Raw genomic sequence first — 23,272 nt, 5'->3', positions numbered from 1 at the left:
TGACTGACTGCTGCCCTAACACGGAGCATGTCACTAAGTGTGTGTCGCTACGGCTCGCTGAAAGTGTGACTAATGTGTCGTCCGTGACTTAACTCAGTCCACAGACTCTCTAATACCCTCTCTGAGCCACAACTCTCACACGTTACTGCTTTTTTTTCTGTATTTCTCTTTTTTTTTGCTACTGGCCTTAAAGCCTCATGCCAGAGACACTGGATAGATTTTCTCCTAATACTGTTAGGAGAAAGAGCAGGAATGTGAGCTTCATTTGCATAAAAAAGAAGTTCCCTCCAAGTTGCATCTATAATCGTTGGTGGTGGGTTCTGTTTCCTCCGGGAGGAGCTCAGACTAAAGCTGCTGCTCCTCCTCATCAAAAGGAGTTAGCTGAAGTGGTTTGTGTGTCTGATTGGGGCCACCTTCTCTGGAGAGCATCATGAGGGATAGGGAGCCTAAGTCTCCTCCCTTTCCGGTCGGCTCATGGGTCCCCGGCAAAATGGAAAAATAAAATGGGGCTAAAGAGCTGTTTTCTAAGCCCTGGATCATATGTTGTACTTCAATTTAAATGAAAAGTAATGACGGGTGTTTCAACTGTGCTTGACATGTACTTAGAGATTTATCAGCTTGTAAAAGTTCGTAATTAGCACGACTACAAAACTGACGTTGGCACGTTGCACAGGTGACGTCACCACATAATCTCCTCCCCCTAGCATAGCGGCTACATACCACATGGCCAGATTTATGGTGGTTCTCTCCTCCTGAAGGATTTGAAGCTCGCTAAACTTACAGATTTTCTCCATGTCTGGTTCAATGATGTTAATTTGGTGATGCCCATTTGTAGTCCTGGACGTATTTTTACATAAAACCTAAAATAACTTTTACCCTCGTTTGAAAATAAGTGCTTTCTTGAAATCAAAATGTGTCAAAAATCTTATGTGAAATCCATGGCACAAAACCAACGGGATTAGAAAATAGCGTCTTTAGCCCCATTGGTCTGGAAGTAGATGGGTGTGACTTAGGCTCCCTATTGGGATGTGTGGAATTCTCTCCTAGATGTTTTTTCATCCAATTTTTTATTTGGGTCCATCTGGTGTCGGCTTCACCTAAACTCGCTCCGGTTTAAGATCTTTTATGTTCGCTCCTCTTCTAAGAAGGACAGCAACATCTTCTGGGCTCAGAAGCAGCTACTTGACCTGCTGAGTCCGCCATTTTCCACAGTGCCATCCTCGCTGTGCCGAGCAGACTGTTTGGCAACCTACAAGCTGCCCTCTTTCGGTTGGTAGACGTAAACAAAAACCCAGTGTTGTGCCCGTCAAAATAAATATTTGATTATTTTTAGTTAAAGCTTTTAAAGGAAATACTGTACCTTCATTCTGCACACCTGTAAATGCCCTGTGGAGGTTTCTTTTTAACTCATTCACTGCCAGCCGTTTCCTGATCAGTAAAGGCCTTCGCTGCCAGCGTTTCTCGCCGTTTTTTTACTGTATTTTTAAGAGTCACAGAACATTGCGCGCTAGGATGATGTCGACGCCAAAACAACCAAAACAAAGAGGAGACTCACCTCTTACATCAGGAAGAATCCGCGCGTTTCGAACGTTATCCGTTCTTCTATAATCCATTGTTTAATTGTGATCGGCAGACGCTTTTCCGGGTCGCGCCTCACTTTTTTTTTGCAGGAACGGCCCAAAACGATCTCCCAACACATGGATTTTCTACTTCCTGATCATGTGACATGTGACGTGATGCGGATGAAGATCGGCTTTAGAGTTGAGATGTTTGTTCTATCAGCGCGGGGGCTCGTTCCGACGCCCAAACAGTAAATGACTTCAATGACTCCTTCAATGACTAAAGTCGTCATTGGCAGTGAATAAGTTTATATAGCTTTTTATTAAATTGTTCCATATTCCACCTTTAATGCAAACCAATTATTTGACCCTTTTGTAGTTTTTTTTCAACCGAATAAAGGCTGAAGACAAAAAGGTCAATTCTTCTAAGAGAAAAGTCGTGATAATGGTTCTCTGAAGAGGAGACTTGTTGCTGACTGACTCTCAAAATACAAAGATGAAGTAAAAGTAAACAAATAAAAGCTTACTCGTGTGCCGAGGTTAATTTAGAAGCAGGAAGAAAATGACACGGCGACCATTTTTCATTTATTCTTTTAAACAACCATCAACGGTGAGGCCTCCGTAGCACTGCAGCTCATATCTGAAAAGGGCATGCATGAGAGAAATGATAGACGCCGACATCCCTTCAACATCCATCTGAGCGCGCTCACAAAGTTCCATTGTACGTGAAATTAACTGGGCGTAGATGGATTACAAACAACGAGCTCTCTGCTCGGCCAAGGAAAACCGGTGCTTTATTATTGTCCCATTTGTAACATGTTCCATTGACCTATATAAGAGTCAAGATTAATAATCCAAAACAAAACTCTGGCAGGGAGTAGCATGTGAAATGGGTAGTGAGAACACAAACACTCCACCGCCTGAGGAGACAGCTAGCAAACAGCTTGATTTAGGAACTCGGCTGCTGGTGGAGCGGAGAAGGAGGAGGAGGAGGAGGAGGAGGAATGAAGGACTGCAGAGGGGACAACTGGTTCCATCAATTACTCTGTTAAATGAAGAAAGAACAAACACAGGACACAGGCTAATTTTAATCAATGGAGACACTCAGAACGATTAATCTGTAGTGAACGGACTCTTCATCCCAGAGATGAAGACCAAACAGGAGATCGTCCTTCAGTCAGGCTCTGTGGCTCGTTTGAATCAGTATTAAAGCCTCGCTGGTTTATTTACTGTTTGTTTATAGAAGCTGTTTCATTAAAGGCTTCCTCGTTCTTTATTGTAAACTACACCTTTGTCTCATTTTACTTTATGCATATTCATGAGCATGCTAATTAGCACCCTCTTCTTTCGCTGCAGCTCTTGTCAAACATCATTAAACTGATTGTTACACAACGCTAAGGTATGTTGGAGTCATTTAGCTGCGTAAAACGTCTCCGAAAAGGAGGTGCAAATTGTTTAAAGTACGATGCACCTCCTGGTGGTGTTTACTCTAGAACCGGTGAAACAAACTCGACAAACGTTGCTCTTAGCTGAAGGTTTTGGAATATTCTGTGGTGACAAGAAGAAATTGTTGTGATTGGTAAAGCTGTTACCACAAACAACTTGATGCTGCTTTTAGGCCTAAGCTCCAGTAAAGATGAAACACAACAACTGAAGGATCATCGGCCTGGATCAGTATCTTTTTGAAGAAACGAGGAAAACTGAGAACCATGGCAACAACCACTCTGCAGGTGTGTGATCACTGCTGCGGTGGGTTGTTGTTGTAATAAATTGGACCTGCAGGAGGTCATCAACCAGATAAAAATTCATTTTTGTTGACTTATCAGCTCATATCACATCGTTAGTGGGAGAAATTAGTTTTTATGGTGATGGAACTATCACTAACATAGACGCTTTTGGTTCAGGAGGAAAACACATGCAAAGACTTTTCATAATAAGCAGTAAGATGTTTAGTGTCGGTGTGTTATTTACACAAAGAGAGGATGTCAGAATGTAATTAACAATAGATCGATTTTAAACGTTAAGCTAAAGCTTTAACATTGATCGCAGTGACTGTCGAGTTAGACATTTGACCAGTTCCATATCTGACACCACTCTGCAGCCCTCTGCTGACCAAAAACTACACCTGATAGTTTTGTGGAGTGGGTTGGTGCAAAGGGGAGCTCTTTACCTGCTATACAGCTGTTAGCCATAATGCTAACAGTTAGCATTTTCAGTATGGCAATTGTAGTAGTTTAACCAGATGTGGGAGTAGTTTAACCAGAAGTGGATGTGGTTTAACCAGAAGTGGGTGTGATTTGATCAGACGTGGGTGTAGTTTAACCGGATGTGGGTGTGGTTTAACCGGAAGTGGGTGTGGTTTGACCGGAAGTGGGTGTGATTTACATCAATACATTATTTTAAGTCTAAAATTGATATGGATTGATCAGAGGTTGCTATGTGTATTGTTTATTTGAAAACTATTTACAGAGCAGCCTCAGAATTGAGATTAAATGTTTTTGATCACAATAGTAAAGGAACTATTACAGAACAAGTTTTTCAATAAAATCAGAACATTAATATTTAAGTGCATGAATTAATACATCTGAACTCATGCATTAGGAACAAGGAAATATGAAATATTAGAACCAGACACAACTTTTTTTTATTTGATTATTTAAATTATAAATAATTTGATTCAGTCTCAGTACCCTCTATATCACTCATTGAGAGAGAGAGAGAGAGAGAGAGAGAGAGAGAGAGAGAGAGAGAGAGAGAGAGAGAGAGAGAGAGAGAGAGAGAGAGAGAGAGAGAGAGAGAGAGAGAGAGAGAGAGAGAGAGAGAGAGAGAGAGAGAGAGAGAGAGAGAGAGAGAGAGAGAGAGAGAGAGAGAGAGAGAGAGAGAGAGAGAGAGAGAGAGAGAGAGAGAGAGAGAGAGAGAGAGAGAGAGAGAGAGAGAGAGAGAGAGAGAGAGACGTTTTCAGGTCTGTCTCGTCAAATGCACCATGTACGTTACAAAAAAAGTAACTAAATATTACACTGAAAAGGTGAGCTGAAGAAAACCTAGGGAGTACTGAAGAAATGTGAGCAACAGTGAAGCAAGCACAGAGAGATCCGTTACTGTCTTTGTGTGTGCGTGGATGCATGGGCCGGACTGAGCTCCCGGCTGCAGAGTTTTTTGTGTAGGGAGGGGCGGGCGCTCTATGTGACTGACCAATCACAGAGCATGAAGACAGTCAGTTACCCAATGAGGATTTTCCTTCAGCACGATTACAGATATTTACGAGTTTTAATTGTTTCATGCTCGAATTCGTCAAAAATGCTTTATCCGTACCGGATACTCGTTTGTATCCGGCTCATCCCTATCATCTACTCAGCTCTGGCATCCATGGCTTTATAAGAGTGGCAAAGACATTGTTCATCACCAAAGTTTTCTTGGATGGTTGGGAGTTTCTCTGGGAGGATGACTTGGTACCATTCTTTATTCATGGCTGTTCTCAGGCTGAAGTGTGAGGATCGAGATTAATTGGTCTCCAGATGCTTTACTGTTAGCAGGACAAAGGGCTTCTACAAATAATCCTTTCTCCAAGTGCCCTAAACCATCAGAAATAAGATCCAGCTGAGAAAATATCTTTCCACCATTTTCAACTGCACTTCCTAACACCACACCATCCTTCCGAAGATCTCACAGCTGGATCTCCTTTAGAAAACTACTCAACATTTAAGAAAAACCTTGTAAAAATCTGAATGCGATAGCAATGAGGATTAAGATGAAACCTTCCCATCAAAGCTGGAGGTGTTAAGTTCAGATTTTCCACATACTATAAATAAAGAAGGGCATGGTGTAATAATTACTTTGGAGAATTTATCACAGGTAAAAATAGTTGTTAGTTTTTGGCTCATTGGGGACAAAAATCAACTAAATAAATCTTTTCGATTGACATTTCTTATTTGCTGTGAAGCAATGCAGTCTTTATGTCTACACACACACACACACACACACACACACACACACACACACACACACACACACACACACACACACACACACACACACACACACACACACACACACACACACACCATTCCATCAAAGCCACATACAGCCACAGGCCTCCACATCAACACTTGTCTCTTGAAATGAAATGAAAAAGGAACGTGAGTAGGAGGAGATATGGCTTCTCTCTTTTTAATGTTGGGAAAAAACTGAGGCAAAGAGTGATTGAGAGAACCTGCATCAATTACGTACACCCCAACAACTTCAATTAAACATGTGAGAAGCAAAATCAATACGGGAACTGATGACGTGCTGTTGTTTCCATTCTTCACCGAGGAACTGGTCTGTCTACAGGCAACACACAGAAAAACACTGGAGTCTAAATCATTACAGATAGACTTCAGAACAATCCATTTCTGTTCTGAGTGATAATGAACAATGATCATAAAGTGATGGTAAAGAAAAAGAAAGCTGTGTTGCTGTTTGGCAGTGTCAATAGTTTTAATGGAATGATGCATTGATGATGACAAATAGAATAAATGTTTTGTCAAAAGGAATCATTTTAATCACGTCTGAAATGAATAATCCTGGAAAATTTTGTCCAATCATTGTGAACGTCCCGATCTCAATGATTGGTTCCTGATCCATCCATCAAATTGCCCTTGGACCGTCCCTCCCGTCTTTGCACATACCCCTCTTTGTTTACGACTCACGCATTCTCGGCTTGGAGCAGCTGAGCAGGAAGCAAAGGCTCTAGTCTCTTCTGAAGGCTAAGGTCAGTGCAAGCAAAACTAGTGGAATGAAGGCAAAACACACTGGCTGTGTATGATTTTCACAAAATATACACCTATATGATTTTTATTTAGACTCCCACACACAAAGAAGCTTTCCATCCAGTGATATTTTTCTAAATTCACTTCCTGCTTGAACGTCCAGGCTTCGGTAGCAGCTTTCTTCAGCTTTTGTAGCCGTGTTTTTATGTTTTGGTCATGTGGTTTATAACTGTGCTTGAAACTCTCAGGGATATGATGCACACTGTACAGTAAAAGCTGATGTAGCTCCTCCTTTAAATGCATTTTATTTGATCTGTTCCTGTATTTTTTTTTTGTACAACGCATGTTTCAGTTTGATATAAGGACTAAAATATGTGGTTGACCTGCCAGTTAGACTTAAAGCTGCCGTTGAATCATTGGAATTCATGTAAATTTACTTGTTAGATGTCAAATTTACTGGATTCCTTTTCTGTTTTTAGCTTTTTGTGCCGGTTGGGTTACAGAAAGCAGCAAGGCAGTCCCATCTTACAGTAACTGCACCAAACAAAGCAGGGTTGATTACAGAAAAATCCTGTAATGTTCTGTGCAGGCCACCCCACATCAAAGTCATCACCGTTTCTGTATGAAACTCCATATCAGTGTGTGTTTGTGTCGGTTACATTTAGTCAGGATGAATAATTCAGCAGCAGCAAGGAGATGTTACGTCTGATTTCCAGCCTGATCGTGTTTAGTCCTTTAGATATATCTGGAACTGTAAAGCAGATGTTGGGGGAGTGGAGGGAGGTGACTTTGAACCCCCCCCCCCCCTCCATCTCTTTTCTTGAGTGACAGAAGCTGAGGTAAATAGGCAGAGTGGGTGTGAGTTAAGTGGCACATATTCAGAATTATTGATTTCCGCCTGCACCGAGGGTAACCTCACAGGTTTATTTTCCATCGCGTGTGAATATGAGTGGTGTCTGTCTCCAGCCATTAATGGATCTCTATGTATAGAATGAAACCTGCCATGTGGAATCAAATGTGTAAATATGTGGGTTAAACCACACGATACAGTTTACCGCATGAATAATACAAGACGAAAGCTAAAAGTGTCAGAGATGCTTTGTCTCAAGCATCAATCTTTCTGAAGCGTGCCACTCTAAGGCTGCTTTTGTTCAAGATGCGGCGGGATTGGGATGTCTAGATCCAGCCGTGTTTGTGTCACACAAAGGTAGAACGAACCTGCAGAGGCTGCCTGCAGCTCGGTGTCATTTAAAACCGTTCTCAGTGTGTTTTATGAGAAATGTGGTAACTTTGGGAAGTGTTGTTGAGCAAATGGAAAAGAAAAAACAAACACAGTTAAAATAACAGTGAGAAGTTTCTGCTTCTCCGCCCTACTGGTTGAAAGTGGAATGACAACCCTGCTGCAGGCTGCAGTAACCGAGGGGGAACCCGAGTCACACAGACCTGAAACCAACCAGGAAGAGACCAAAACTGTAGTTCCCCTCGTAAGAGGCTGTAGTCGTCCCGGCTGCCTGTGGATGCTTAGTCCACCCCACCCCCAAGAGAAACAAAACCTGGCCCTTTTCATGGTCACGCTAGCATTACCAGATCTCCCATGTGGAAATTTTTACTTTCAGGATCCTATTTAGCATTCTGCTATTTCTAAATCTTGATGTGAATGAGAACTGTCAGCAGGTCAGAGCCGTGCTAGAACCGGTGAATCGGTTCATCTCTGCTTTTGTCTGCTGCTCAGTTCTTTATCTTTGTGAAATGTAATAAAAGTCTTTTTACCAGACCCGTTAACAGATGTCACTGCTCTGGTTTCCCGGCAACCAGCAGCAAACTTAGACACAACCTTGTTTTTTATCCTTCACCCTTGTTACAGGTGTGTCACACACACAAACACACACGTGTGGACACTTTTTCTATGTGAAGGCAACCTAATATTTAATTTAATAAATTGTTTATAGAAATTCTTATTGAGTCTCTATTCTGATAACTATTAATGTATTATTAATCAATATCTGATTTAATGATCTGCTTTATATAAAATAGGAAGATATGGGAGCTGGTTTCACATCTGAGAAAAGAGAACGCTGAAGCCTCTATTTGTTATTTTACTTTTAGAAGCTTCTAGAACTGAGAGCACGAAGCCGAGCAAACTAAACCAAGTTCTTGCTTTGCTCCGTTGGAGCCTCCGTGGTCCCTGGCAGCTTTCTGGTCGGCCAATCACAGCCCTCTATCAGGATTTCAAACAGAGCGCTGTGATTGGTCCACAATGGTGGTCCAACCACAGCGCTCTGTCAGCTTTGTGGGCCAATCAAGGCTCTCTATTTGTTTGGTGGATGGGATGACGTGCTGGAGTGGAACAAGGTGGCAACAGCTTGTTTGGAATCGATTTTGGACTATTTGGACTTGGGCTTTATCAGAATCAGGAGCAGAAAGATGTAATAAGTCCTTTATTTAGTAAAAAGATGTGTTTTCTCCTTCAACAGCGGATTACCTCGTTTACTGGCATCCGTTACAGTGAGAAAATCACGTTGTCCAGTAGCTTGCGGAGAAAGACAACGCTAGAACCAACAACAGCTCCACCAGTAACTTTAGGCCCATTTCTAAGCTACCTTTCATCAGCAAAGTACTTGAGAAGGTTGTTGAAACCCAACTCAGATCCTGGTTTTCTAAGTCAAAGATCTTTGACCCCTTCCAATCTAGCTTTCTGAAGCAGCACTCAACAGAGACTGCTCTAGTAAGGGTGCATAATGACCTCCTGATGGCTGCTGATGCAGGGAAATGCTCTGTCATGGTCCTGCTAGACCTCAGTGCAGCTTTTGACACTGTAGACCACAACGTTCTACTAAACAGGTTAAAGGCCCTGGCTGGGATTTCAGGTTCTGCTCTAGACTGGCTCTCTTCTTATCTCACCAACAGAACATTCACAGTGAAGTCTGAAACCTTCTCTTCAGATACTGCCTCTCTAACATGCGGGGTCCCTCAAGGTTCAGTTCTAGGGCCTCTACTATTTGCATTCTATATTCTTCCCCTAGCTGGCATCATTCAGTCATTCCCAGACATTTCCTACCACATCTACGCTGATGATATTCAGCTCTATATGTCCTTTATGCCACACCAGTTGGACAGGCTGGCCACACTTGTACTCTGCCTGACCCAGATCAGTAACTGGCTGTCCAGCAACTTTCTTGTCTTAAATGCTAACAAGACAGAGACCCTGATCTCTGCACCCCCGGAACTTCAGCCAAAAATCGAGCAAGAAATTGCCTCTTTTTGCCCATCAGCCAAGGCCAACATTAGAAACCTAGGAGTTATTTTTGATCCAGCCTTAAGTTTAGACTCACACGTCAAAACCATCTCCCGCTCTTGTTTCTTTCAACTGAGAAACATTTCAAAAGTCCGTAAACTGGTTTCTACTGCAGATCTGGAAAAAAATCATCCACGCCTTTGTGTCATCACGCTTAGACTATTGTAACACTCTTTTTACTGGTCTCAGCAAAACCTCCCTCTCACGCCTTCAAGCCATCCAAAATGCAGCAGCCAGACTCCTAACCAAATCCAGCAGACGAGCTCACATCACTCCAGTTTTACAGTCCCTCCACTGGCTCCCGGTAGAATATTATATATTCTATATACTGTAGAGATCTTTAAAAATCATCTAAAAACTCACCTTTTCATCCAGGCGTTCCCTCCCTAAATGTTTCAAAAAGATGGCTTTGTTTGGGTTCACACCTTCACTTTGTTTATACTCATGATTTAATTTTCTACTTTATCACTGCTATTGTTTTTTGGATGTTTTTATTGGTTAGAGGTATTTGCCCATATCTTTATCATGTTGTACAGTGCTTTGTGATTTATATCTGTGAAAGGCGCCATATAAATAAACTTTTACTTACTTACTTACTAGAACCCGACCCACGACCAAGAACCATCAATGGAGCGTTGCCAGACTAAATAATATATTTATGCAACTTTTTTCTCAATTAGTTCTGTAAAATGTACCTCTATAATGAAACTAATTCAGATGCCCAAATCAAATACGTGAAAGAAAATAATTATGTTTTTTACATTTTTCCTCTAAACCGGAAATTTCTAGAAGTAAAAACTGTAGAAGAAAACATGAGGGTGGGTTTAGTGTTTTGTACTCGCCGTCACACACACGCTTGCCTCCATTATGACCCACTAACGCCTGCAGGGTCACGGGAAGGGTGCTAATGGTGTGTCACTCCTTGAGTGTGTGTGTGTGTGTGTGTGTGTGTGTGTGTGTGTGTGTGTGTGTGTGTGTGTGTGTGTGTGTGTGTGTCTTGCGGAGGTATTGCTCATCTGGAGCAAGGAGTCAGATAAAAACAGAAAAACAAGCTGCACGAAAATAAATAAATAAATAAATACAGCATGCTAGCTCACATGTTATAACTAAAGAATCCAACTGAAAGTAAATATCTTCTACTATTCATTAAAATTCCCTTTTTTATTGTAGCACTTTTCTTCCCATTGTTCTGATTGTACACACACACACACACACACACACACACACACACACACACACACACACACACACACACACACCACCTGCTGATAACACACCACCTGCTGATAACAGTAAAATAGTCTTCTGTGATTTGGAAATGTCAAGCCATCACTTACTGCTCAATACTCGGAGAGGGAAAAACGTTAAAAATAAATAAATAAAGACGCACTTGCAGCTTTTTATTCCTTTACTTTGAAGGGATTTTTTTCTTCCTGTCTCCGCTTCTGTGGGAGCGAAGGGGGAGTTTGACCCTGAAAGGTCACCGCTGATTGGTTAACACCAGAAAGCTTTTACCTGTTTTGTGCAGGGATGTCTGCTAGACGACAACATCTCTTGGTCAGTCCACGCCAATGAGATTGGATGCCTCTAAATTCCTTTTAGATGTACCCAAGGCCAAATAGGCTCTTGTTACTGTGACATAGTGCCGGCAAGAAAAACTGTCCAAGTAAAGTCGTGTGGGTTCCATGAAAATGGATATGAAAGGATTTGTATTTGTGCTTTAAATGTGTCCTTTTTTCATTTTAGGGAAATTTAAGGTCTCGTTTAAAGCCATTCAACATGCATTTGTGCATGCTTTAAGTCTTGATTTGCACTCTAAACCAATTATTTAAAATGTAGAAATAACAACAACAAATGCAAACACGTTTAAAATGTAAGAAAAATACACACAAAAAACAAAGTTAGAAAAAGTCAGTCGTTTAAAAGCCTTCAACATCAACAGTACTATGAAAATCCACTTTTCCCGTGAGTTTCCTTTAAAGCCACTGGGAAATGATGCGCCCCCTGGTGGCCGGCTGCAGTACATGGTTTAAGCTCCACCCCTTCCATGTAAACAGATGGTACATGGTGTCAAATAAAAGTAAACGCACCTCCAAAACATTTTCTAGGTCCCCACTCCTAGATCTAAAATTAGATATTTGCTGCTTAAAAAGTATTGTAATTATCTGTAAGAGAATATGCATGACAATACATTTAGTAATAAATAAGTAGCTTTTTACTAGATGAACCTAAAAATATGAATAAATTACTCATAAAACACATGATATTTATAAAAACTCATCCTAAAACCAAAGTATTCCTGCACCACAATGTTTTTCTTATTCATAAATGTGTTTTATTATATAGAAAAAAATATTACTCCAAATTATAACCTAATTTAATAATTACACATTTTATATGGATAGGTATACATTGTTTTTTTTATTGCTGTAATTTATTTTATTAAAGAAAAGCCATTTATAGAAATAGATTCCATATTAATTAAGTATAATTTGTATGATATTTTATGCCATGTATTTTATTGTTTTTGTTATGGACAAGTGCTCTCAAGTTATAGTTTATGGAAAAGTTCTCTTCTACAGAAATACTTTGTGATGCAAGTACTTTTAAATAATAATACACTTTATATACAAAAGTTTTACTGTTAAAATAATTAAGTGGAATTTCATCAATTCAGTTTAACAGAAAAACTCAACATCTTGACTCGTGACGAGGAAGGCTGTTGTTGGGTTAGCGTCCAGGAAACCACAGAGAACGTTTCAGCTTGTAGAAGCTAACCGTTAGCATTAGCAACTCCACCACACAGCAGAACTCCTTCAGGCTTGTGCTATTTGTGGAGGTAAAACATCAACTTTGCAGAGCAAACTGAGTCAGTGATCGAGCTTTGTTTCTGTTAGCCAATCAGATGAGACATGTCCAAATATCAGGAAATAAGACTCCAAATGTTGTCATCTGAAGCTCAGCTCTGATCTGACTGGCTCACTTCTAGTTCTTGAATATGGTGCACCAGAGTCCCCGGTTACAACTTACAAGGCATTCATTCCTATAGGGACCACTGCAAATGTACTGATTAAACAAGTGAACCACACCTTTAATAGAATGAAGATACTGTTCAGAATGGCTGCCGAGCTCCTCTCTGTGACTCCCACCTGTTCTGGTAAACAATATTTAAATTAAGGTGTCAGTTTTTAAACAATAGAAGAGATTCAGGCCTTTTAAACCAAATCCCACCTGGATTTGACTTCTGTGAGTGTTCCATAAATGGGGAAGCTATCAGGAGAAGTTCATCTCTGTTAAATTCCTCTCAGCTGCAGGAATTCAAAAATCAAACATTTTTGATTTGCAGAAACGTTTGAGAAAGTGTGTGTGTGTGTGTGTGTGTGTGTGTGTGTGTGTGTGTGTGTGTGTGTGTGTGTGTGTGTGTGTGTGTGTGCGTGTGCGTGTGCGTGTGTGTGTGTGTGTGTGTGTGTGTGTTTGTTTTAGTGAGGGTGCATTAATATTCTGATCCAGACCCGGTCCACCACATTAAGCTTTAATACCAGCCCAGAGACCTGTGTTTCAACTCAGCCAGAGCAGGAACGCTCTCAGCTGTGATGTTTACGTACACACGCTGATAAATATGGAAATTTCTCTGTCTCAGTGATGCAGCAGTGAACATGCAAATGACTCTCCCTCAGACACACACACTCTTGAAGTTGAGGTGTTTCTGTGAAGCTCTGCCATATGTCTTGTGGGATTTAAATGGAAGTTGACAGGAGCAAACCTCCCAGGTCCCCCCCCCCCCCCCCCCCGATCGACTTGTGTGTTACAAACTTTAATGCACCCCCTCTGGGACTCGGCTCCCTGACCTCTGCCTGGCCGGCCCTCATGGAGATCTCTGAAGCTGTTGTTGTATGAATATGAAGCCAAAGGAGCTTTGAGCAAATGCCACACATATTCTCTGATTGTGCCTCAGTGAATTGTGTCTGGAGAACCTCCAGAGAGATCCAGCCCAATCCCATTCCACCTTAGCTGGCTAATTATCAATAATTAGGAGCAGCGGTTCTGCTCTTGAGTTCCTCCCAGATTGTGGAGCTCCTGTTTATTTCTAAGGCCGGACATCCATCCTCTGGAGGATGCTTACATCAGCTGCCTGCTTCAGTTATGATCTGACACTAGAAGGTTCCCTGACTCTCCTCTGGTTGAAGAGTGATCCACCCTTTTCTGGATGGAAACCACATCAGATTTTGAGGAGCCCACCCCGGTGCACGCTGAACGTCACACCTCATCTGCAAAAAGCAGAGAGAAGCAAAAGGAATGAAAGTAACATCAGCTGACGATCATCCCACCACCTTCATGTGGATGTATCTCTGCAGCGTTCACGGTCAGGATCAGTTCCTCCTCATTTGTAGAACATTGGACGAACTTATGTTTGGCCTACTGCTGTCTTTGTCCACCTTCCCTCACAAAGTGTGTCTGTAAAGGAGACACACTAAATAACAGCAACACCGAGCTGCCAATTACCAGCAATATTCTGTTGTCTGGCTGCGAGCAGAGCTCTCCAGCTGTATTACTTTCTGTGTGAAATATTTTGTTATGTGGATCCGGGCTTGTCTTCTGATATGAAAGCAAACATTTTTCACGGGTGTAAACCAGAGCTTGGGGTCTGCTCTGCGAGGCTTCATATTGATCCGTCACTCCTGAAACTATTTAGTGTCTTCTACTGAGGAAACCATTTTACTTTACAACGAGCAACACTTTATTTCCAGCTAAAATGTTCTGAGCGATTTTCTGCAGGACACATTGGTTTTTAATTCTGACTTTAAAGCGTATCCTCAGAGTCTGGCGCACTCCTCGCACGGTTTCTTTCTCGCATTTAAAACAGAAAAATGGCTCCTAATTTACACGTTTCTTCAATACTCATTTTGTGGTAAAAAATACCTGAGAAGTTAGAGGTAATTTGATGAGATTCATGCATGAGAAAAATGTGCAATCAGACACTTATCACAGTTGTTTTTGCTAATCGATGCAAAGAGCACAGCTCAGCTGATTGGAAGTAAATATAAAAGTGGAGGGATGAAAGTGATGATGCACCAGGATTTAGGGATTAAAAGTGAATAAAGCACACAAAGCTGCAGTGAAACTGATAAAACTCTTTTGATTCTTTGCGGTAAGTGTTGAAATCATGTGCTTTTTTAACCCTAACATGCAGCTTTGCTGCACACCCATACATTTCTACACACACTCCGATGCTCTTCATCTTCCAGTGAATGCAGAGTAAATCTTCCTGTGAGCGCAGATGTTGGGGCAGCGAGGTGAACACCAGGCAGCTCATTCAGGACCAACACAGCACCCAGCAGCTGAGGAGGCGTGATGACGGATTAATCAGTCAGAAAATTGTGCTTTAAGAAGATCAGTGAGCGGGATGAAGGCCAAATATCTGATTAAGACTCTGTGATTTCTCTTCTTCCAGTTCAGCTGAAGCTAAATCAGCTCTCCTTGCTCAGTGGGTTGGGTACAGAAATGTGCGGCGATGATCCGGTTTGTTATTGTGATCTTTTAGTGGCAGAAACACGGATGTTGGAGAGGTCGCTGTGACAAGAATTAACTTCTCAGCTCTGATTGCAGCGTGCCAAGTCAGTGGAGAGCTAAAGGAATCACCACAGTGGTGAAGACAGGTGGTTGTGAAGTAAAAACTGTTTAAATAAGAGGAAGTATATGAAATAAAACCGATCTGCGGTGATTTACATCACCAGCTTTGCTTTGATGGTTCTTGGCATCTATTTTAATGTGTTTATTCTGACGTAATCACCACCTCTATCGTCCTGGCCGGGTTGATGTTTGATGGGATGGGTTTAAACTAGGGCTGCACGATATTAGAAAAACCTGCAATATGCGATAACAGTGATTAATATTGCGATGACGATATTACTTGCAATAAATAAAAATTTTACTCAGGAACAAAAAATAATCAAAAACAAAGAAATCAAAAAATGACAAAAAAAATCATAAAAATGAGAAAAGCTAAAATGTGAGGAAAGGGATAAAGAAAATGAACAAGTAAAGGCAATTAGTGGATCCCGGGAAAAGCGGAATCAGCAGAAAGAGCAGAACAAAGCTAACTCTGGTGTTTGCGAACCATCGAGATTAAGTGCCGTCCGCCTCGGGGGCGGGACTCTAACCTATGAGAACCCATCCAGGTGGCCAAATGGGTGACGGGCTCTATTTGATTTGTTAAAAAAACATCATGCTTCCGTTTGATTGACAGAATGCATTATGTGTAGCAAACATTTGAGCTGACCATTCATTGCGATATTTATCTGTTCTTTGCGATATGCATATTGCTCATGCTGATGTCGCGATAACGATGTATTTGCGATATATTGTGCAGCTCTAGTTTAAACTCGCAAAGACTCAAGTTTAGTAGATTTAGCTCCCGAACCAGCATAGCAAAAGGTGAAGACCTTCTTCTGCTCATGTTTATCTCCCTCAGTGGCAAAGGGAGCATCTGACATCTTATTTTGTTCTCTTCCGTTTTCACACCAAAGGTGTGGTGACCGGCAGGGATACGCCAGATGCACTCATCATGAGGATGAAACACACGCACGCACGCACGCACGCACGCACGCACGCACACACACACACACACACACACACGTCTACTGGTGAGGTAGGAAGGGACAGTTGATCCCCAGACAGATTAGGCTGTTATCAGAAATCTCCTCAGGCCAGCCCTGAAATCTCTCTCTCTCTCTCTCTCTCTCTCTCTCTCTCTCTCTCTCTCACACACACACACACACACACGCACACACACGCACACACACACACACACACACACACACACACACACTTCTTACAGATGGAAGCAAAAATACTCTATAGGTGGGAATATTTTTAGACAAACTGGGTTGTATCTTGTAAATGGATAGAAGTTTTCTCCATAGGTGTACGTAGATCTGTTTTCTTCTGAAACCAACATCTATAAACGTTGATGTCTAGTGGTCAGTTCTGGATCTTAATGTGGTTACTCTGGTTGTTAAAGCCTATTTGAAAGGATAAAATTGCAAGAAAAATGCAAATGTAGAGACATTTTTGTAATATGTTTTATTTGAGATGTGTTTGCTGATAATTTGTCACATTTTAGTCCCAAAACCATGTGTGATGTGCCCTCTTTTTTTGGTTGTCTTGCATTTCATTCACTTCTGACTAGTGGAAACAGAACCCAGAGGTTCTCCACACAGATTCCAGGCTTGTGAAAGTTCTGCAACTAGTTTGAGGGAACATTAGTGTCATGAACTCTTTTGAACATTTTGATAATCCAGCTGCAGGAAAACAAGGCTTTTCAACTAAAACAAGGGAATGGAGAGTTTTCAAAGTTCTCATGGAGAAAGTTTGTATTTTGTCACCATTCTGATCATGTTCAATGATCCAGCTGCAGGAAAACGCTAGATAACTACTTTGTCACCAGTAGTTTAAGCAAAGTGAGGTAGTGAAGGTGGATTGTACCAAAGCATCATGAGAAGATAGTGAAACAGCAGATCCAGTAGTCCACATAATTCTTAGTTTTAGCTCTGCATCACCTAGCATGAAATCTGATGCAGTTCCTTTACTTTCGAGATACTGTTAAGTGAAAATGTCCCTACCTCCAGCCTCTTCTGCTTTGAGTAGTTTAATATTTTCTTTTGCCAATTCTACAGCGAACATATAGGAAAGCAGAGCCTGCACAGTACCAGTGCACTCTTCTCTTTTTAGTTTTAGAAAACGGTGGCTAAAAAAAGTTTTACGCATGCTCGAAAGTTTTTGAGAGCAGGTGGTTGGAGGAGTTGAGGATGGATTTACAATATTTAATAATTTGGTGCATTTTGAAACCAGTTTCAGACGTTCTCTCTGGAGATATTTACTCCTCTGGTTCTAAAATATTATTCAGATGCATTATATTCCTCGCTCACAGCTTTTTAGCAATAAATATTAGTAGTTGCCCCAAAATGCTCATGGATTCAAAAGTACACCCTTAACTAGAGGTAACTGTGAATGAACAAATCTGATTTTATATCTAGAGAATAAATAGATTAAATGTGTCAAGGACCACTGACGAAACATCAGCTCTGCAGTGTTTTCTGCAGCAAATGCAAAAGCTGTGTGTTCGCCAAAGATGGCTGCTTTAGATTCTTGTTGGTGGAAGTGGCCATAAAGTGGACAATTTAGAGTTATTTTGGTCATTTTACTTTAGTATCAAATCAAAAGTCCCAAAAAGGATGTTAGAACAACTGCTGCACAGATGCTTTCTGGCATTCTCACCCAGCCTTTCGTGTGTGTTTGTGTAGGTTTGACTATCAGGAGCTGCTTCACAACTCCAGTTTCTGTCTGGTGCCTCGGGGCCGACGTCTAGGATCATTCCGCTTCCTGGAGGCTTTGCAGGTGAGCGTCTGTGGGTTTCTGGCTTAGATGGATGCCATCACATCATTTAGTATAAAGACAAATGTGATTATTTACCAACAAAAAAAGGACACATCCATGAGATTTACAAATCTTGCATCTATTGCATTGTATTTATTTATTCCTCTGACTCGGAAAGGTGCTATACAACTGAGGGTCAATTATTTATATTTATTGAAAGAATCAGAAGTAGAAACTTACGATTTACCATGAAAAACACATTCTTATGGATAAGTATACAATTATTCATCAAGCCTGTAACTATAGTCCCAGAATAAAGGACTCGGGCTGAGCTCAACATTTATTTGGGCAGTAACATAATTAGGTGCTCCTCCGGGATCCTATACCCCAGATTTGCAGACAATAATTGTCTTTTTTAACCTTTCAGTGAGGTTCGGCTCTACTGTACTCAAAACTGTTTGGTTAATTTTCCATAACAACTACAAAATGGCATTAGTGGGTGGGCTAGTCATAGCGGAGCAGACCCTAACGTTCAGAAAAGAGGGTTAGGGACACAAAAATGCATCACAATACAACAACAAAAATCATGGTAGCGATGTTAAGCATAATGCTCAGCTGGTGGCTTTTTGTCAGACTCAGAAAATATGAGACCTGGAAAATCCTGCAGGCAGTAAGACAGAAATACAGGAGAGTTTGGGTGTTTCCAATGTTCCAAAAGTGGCAGCAAACGTGTACTCATTACTAGTGGAGACGCCTTAGAACCAGGCCTGACCGGGTCGAGCCATATTGTGTCTGTACTGGCAGAAAAGGCCCATGATTGTGGTAGCTCCTTGGTAAAGGATCCTGGACAAGACCCCAATTGTCTTACAACCTTTAAGGTTAGAAAATACAACAACCATACATTTTGGGCTGTTAAGAGTAAAATATGTACATTGATGAATGTCACACTGTAAAACATTTAATCTGTGGGGGGCAAGAGGTTGTGCCAAATAAACAAATAACAAAACAAAACAAGAAATATGACAAAATCTCGTCTTTTCATCTAAAAAGTAACTTAACAAAACACTCAGAGGGTGGAACCAACCCTTTAGCCTAGAATTCCTGGCAAAAAAGTTAAACTACTTGTGCAACTGCATTATTTATGCAAACTCCGTGTTTACTCAGGAACTACCACAAACGGAGTTCTGCTACATGGGAGGGCCAAAACAAAGCAAGTGGATTTCAGCCTTGCAAGATGCAATAAAAAGATGAAATTTCACACATTTGGTTTATACCATTTCTCTTTAGGCATCATTAAACCTACCTTAATGACAACATAGAACATAAAACCAAAGTGGAAAAAAAAAATCACAAAATATTGAACTTCACTCATAACGTTGAAGATCTGTAGAGCAAATAGGATGAGCTGATGAATTTAGAATAAAACCTTCAGCATATGGAGGTGAACAGGAGAGGACAGCCCCCCAAGAATCCTGTATTTATACATTTTATTTAAAACCAAGCCTTGAATCTCTGGATATTACAATATTAGCATCCTTAAATATTTTCTTGTATTTCTCCTCACTATCTTAGAAATGTCATTGTATCTATAAACCATTTGGTGCAAAAATTTGGGGAAATACTTTTTGCAGTTTAAGCATAAAGTTGCTGTTTTGACTTGAAGATACATTTCGAGCCTTCAGAAAGCAGATGCCCTCGTTTGAGAAAATTCTCCAGTACAATCTCACTTGAATCCTAAACTAAGGTGATATCTGCCCCTGTCTGTTGCTGTCGTGTTGTTTTATAATTACTGGTAAAGGCTCGTCAGTCAGCCTGTGGAGCTCCAGCTGAGCTTCCCAACCAGTCAAAAAGCTCCCTGTCCTCTTCTGACAGATTCAGCTTCGCATTATATTAGTATTGACAACCTGTCGTAAAGCTGAAATAGAAAAGGCCTGTTTTTGGAGATATACCACAGAAAAGACATCACACACCACGTTGGTTCAGCTTATCTGACTATTTGGACGTTAGTTTTCCGGCTCTGCTTATGGTTTACTTTTATTTTGGTGTGTTCCGTTTTAACTCAAATTTCTACAGAGTTTACATTTTTATTATTAAAGGTGCATTATGTAGAAAAGAAGTAAAAATGGCATCTTGAGGTAAAATGTGGTTACTGCAACCACTTTAAACAACTCTGGAGCTTTTTGCCGGCCGTCGTTAAATTGCAGTTGTCGGCGCTGCAGTATTAGCTCGCAGGAGACACGGCACCCCGACACTCACTAATGGTAAACAGTCGTTACGTCCCAAAGGAGAAAAACTGGCAGTCCAGCAGCCAGCTGGATATGAAATTTCTTTCAGTGTAAGCTTCCTTCCAAAATGACTGAAACATTAGACTCTTTTTGGGATTTTCTCACTATAAAACTCTCATTATATTCTTACATACTGCACCTTTAATGTTTAGCTTAATACTTTTTTCTAATAACTCAGGCTACGTGGATAAAAGGTTCCCACAAGTTTCAGTCAAACTCCCAGAAAGTGTTTGTTTATACGTCTACATCAGAGTCAGCTAGATTTAAGATGGCTGCCCCATCACTGGCAAACATAAACATGCTTTTTACTCCATCACTTTCACAGAAGCAGGCTAAAACATGCTCAGTTTGCAGCTGAGAGGCCTCACCATCACATACTCCAGGTTCTACATGTTTATATGTAGTTATGGGTTTTTGCACATATTTCAGGGCTTTTTAACCAGTTCATGGTGGTGAATGTGGTTAGCTAGCTGGTAAAATAGAAGTTGAATAGAAATGCATCCTTACTTCAACTTCTTGTCTGTTAGTAAAATACCTCCTGAAACATTGTATTATGTGTATCTAGATCTTATTCAGTTACATCAGCTGTTAGCAATAACTGATAATTTTATCTGTGGTAAATAATAATAAATTCTGATTAAGTGCTAGAAGTTTGGCAGTAGAAAGAACAAAGACTTGTTGAGGGAAGAGAGATAAAGATGGAGAAAGCCGTTTCACCGGAGCTGTTTAATCATCAGCAGGTCACTTATCAGGCACTCGACATTTTGAGGATTTTCTTTAATCTCTGAGCTTCACCTGATTGAGAATCCATCGGAATTTGAACTTTGTATGAAAATATCACTCACTATGGTTTTCTTAATCATCACTAAAGGTTCTAGCACCTTCCATGGAAACTCCAGGCAGTTTTAAGAGTCTAGTCCAGCTGAGATCCAGATGTGACCATAGACATTAATACGTAGATGCGCCATTGGACACTGGAGAGCATAAAAGCATCGCTGCCATTTTGGATGGTTTCCTCACCTCCAAACAAGACTGGAGTTGATGCAGAGTGAGCAACTATGCCCGTTTTCTGTGCACCCTACGGTTGTAACAACAGGTGCACCATCGAAAACAGACTTTTCTTGCCCATCTGTTGGGTTTTCGTATTTTAATTGATTTAATTATATTTTAGGTATCATGCCATATCATAAGTCTTTGAAAAAGCATAATAAATGTGTTTTATTGTGGGGTAAGCACATTAGAATAAATTAACTGAATGGAGACCCATCCAAAATGCCACTAAGGTAGCTCCAATAGGCAGCGCCAGTTCACGTTGCATCTATGTACAGTACAGGCCAGAAGTTTGGACACAGCTTCTCATTCAATGTGTTTTCTTTATTTTCATGACCATGACCAATTAAAAGGTGCCAACAAGTGCTAAACACCTCTGGGAACTCCTTCAAGACTGTTAGAAAACCATTTCAGGTGACTACCTCTTGAAGCTCATCAAGATAATGCAAAGAGTGTGCAAAGCCATAATCAAAGCAAATGGTGGCTATTTTGAAGAAAATAGAATATAGAACATGTTTTCAGTTATTCCACCTTTTTTGGTTAACCCTCCCACTGTGTTCATGGATGACCCCGCAAAGAAAGTTGACCATTGAGCAGGATTGATGGTTTATCCCTTGAGGTCCACGTGGCAGGGGTGAGGTGGTGCTCACTCCTCTCCTCTCAATATTGAGATAATTTTAGTGTTTAGTATAAAATATAAGATTTCTTGTCTTATTATTTAAAAAATCATCACCTTGTGATCTGAGAACGCTTTAAAACTGGTCATGCATAAAGCTGCAGACTGCTTTAAAAATTCCCTCAGGTGTATTCCTGCACCCCCACCCAGCAAGCTTAGGAAATAAAACTTATTTCACATTTCAAAGCCTCCTAACATTCATTAATATCATTGGTGCTAAATCAAATGTATAAGCATGCAGCTGTTAATTAATGACCTGTTTCACCATTTTAACTGTAAGTATAATAAATTAACACCAAAGGCATCAGGATGAGCTACAGAAATGTGTGAAAATTAGCCACAAAAGATGGTAAACGTTCCATTTAAACAGTTTATTAGTGCTGTAAAATGCACTATCAAATCTTTTCCATTAACCACAAAATGACGAAGCGTTTCAGGATTCTCTCCATAAAACAAATCTAACTCAGCAGCTCAGAGAGCTCATTGAGCCGCTGTGGGAAATAAAACCAGCTGCTAATGAATTAAGTCATATAAACGACTCTTGAAAATATTGAGCCACACTGTAGGAATCAACAAACGCACTTGATTTTGTCTTTAATCTTCCTGGCGACTCCATTTGTTCGTGAGAAACTTGCTGAGTGTCTCATCAGAAGGAGGCAATCAGAGAGGATAAAAAGCCTCTCAGTGAAGGGAAATCCTTCCCAGCGCTCCACTTTTAACTTCTGCTCAGAGTTTTTCTGTGTCTCTCCTCTCCAGCTCTCTGCTGTGAAATGAAGTAAACATTTGAAAAATAATTAGTGCCAGCCTTTCTTTATTCCAAATTAGAATATTCGTTACCGCTCCTCAGCTACAACCAACAATCCCAAACATCAAGACGGTTCTTGCCATAATGTTTGACGTCTGATTTACCCAAATATTTTTGAACATGAACTGCTTTATTGGCCCGCAGACTAAGCCAAATCTTTTTTTTTTATTTTGTTCCAGGCCGCCTGTATCCCAGTGATTCTGAGCAATGGCTGGGAGCTTCCCTTCTCTGAAGTCATCGACTGGAGGAAAGCTGCCATCATCGGAGACGAGCGTCTTCTGTTACAGGTACTTTGAAGTTATTTTATTTGATTCACTCAAAGCCATTGGGGAGATGGGGAGAAGAGGTCTGAAGCTAACCACAGGTGTCTGAGGTGTTGATGGAGTAAAAGAATGAACACTAACCCAGCGGTGTTGGTCAGCTGTTTACAACCCTGCCTCTGGCTCGGCAGCAAGTCTGTCCATAAGACACAAAAATC

The 23,272-nt window shown here is 40.8% G+C and overlaps 1 protein-coding gene across 2 annotated transcripts in view; it reads left to right on the top strand.

The window, feature by feature from the left end:
* The window catches only part of LOC107377760 (exostosin-1), a 222,080-nt gene that overhangs the window by 157,376 nt on the left and 41,432 nt on the right, over positions 1-23,272 (top strand). For both annotated transcript variants that reach the window (XM_015947586.3, XM_054748099.2), the window contains 2 exons: positions 17,906-17,999; positions 22,974-23,081. In XM_015947586.3, coding sequence (XP_015803072.3) covers positions 17,906-17,999; positions 22,974-23,081 — 202 coding nt within the window. The remainder of the gene's footprint in view (positions 1-17,905; positions 18,000-22,973; positions 23,082-23,272) is intronic.

The sequence above is a fragment of the Nothobranchius furzeri genome, chromosome 2, assembly GCF_043380555.1.
Source record: "Nothobranchius furzeri strain GRZ-AD chromosome 2, NfurGRZ-RIMD1, whole genome shotgun sequence".
Lineage (NCBI taxonomy): Eukaryota > Metazoa > Chordata > Actinopteri > Cyprinodontiformes > Nothobranchiidae > Nothobranchius > Nothobranchius furzeri.
This window is presented reverse-complemented; position numbering and strand designations above follow the sequence as displayed.